Consider the following 683-nt stretch of genomic DNA (forward strand, 5'->3'; position numbering starts at 1 on the left):
CACATATTTTTCCATTCACTATGGATCATATTGCTTATAATTGTGATGCTAAATAATCTAATGCACAAACAACAAGAAAATAGATATATCAGAATGTACTGCACAACAGTAACAGTAAAAACAAAACCGTACTTGTTCTTTTGTATATCCTTGATGCCCCCTCGCTGATAGCCAAGACGCTCGGCAGGGTTGTCTCTGCAGAGCCTCTTGATTAGAGCATTGGCAGTGCGAGTTATGTTTCTTGGGAACTCTACCGCGTCAATACCTTTCAAGATGGAATTGTAGGTTTTCATGGGGTCAGGGCCTGTGAAAGGTGGTGTACCTGCAGAGAAAAAGATAGAGGAATTAATATTACACCACTCCCTTGTCATGAGAAAACAAAAAAGGTATGAGCAAGAACAACTAAGTCTATAATGCAAGATGACGAACAGACAAACCGATAATATATCTTTTCTTGCAATTTATGGCCAAGCTATGCCTCCCAAAACCAGACCAATTACAACTATTACCTTTTGAGGTCTGTTCTTACTCATACCTTTTCTATATTCATCACAATTATGTCTGTCTATGCTTTACTACAAATGATAATGATGGCTATTAAATATATACTTATTATGTAATTTTAGAGTTGGACAGATTACCTCCTTATATTTTGATTATTTTGGTATGTATATATATATATC

At 35.7% G+C, this 683-nt stretch overlaps 1 protein-coding gene across 1 annotated transcript in view; it reads right to left on the reverse strand.

Moving 5' to 3' along the window:
* Nucleotides 1-683, reverse strand: part of LOC119581792 (cGMP-dependent protein kinase, isozyme 2 forms cD4/T1/T3A/T3B-like) — a gene marked incomplete at its 5' end in the record, with an annotated part of 43492 nt that overhangs the window by 3378 nt on the left and 39431 nt on the right. Inside the window, 1 exon segment of the mRNA XM_037929921.1 lies at nt 133-322. Within this exon segment, the coding sequence (XP_037785849.1) occupies nt 133-322 (190 nt within the window).

Source organism: Penaeus monodon, chromosome 15, assembly GCF_015228065.2.
Source record: "Penaeus monodon isolate SGIC_2016 chromosome 15, NSTDA_Pmon_1, whole genome shotgun sequence".
NCBI classification, from domain to species: domain Eukaryota; kingdom Metazoa; phylum Arthropoda; class Malacostraca; order Decapoda; family Penaeidae; genus Penaeus; species Penaeus monodon.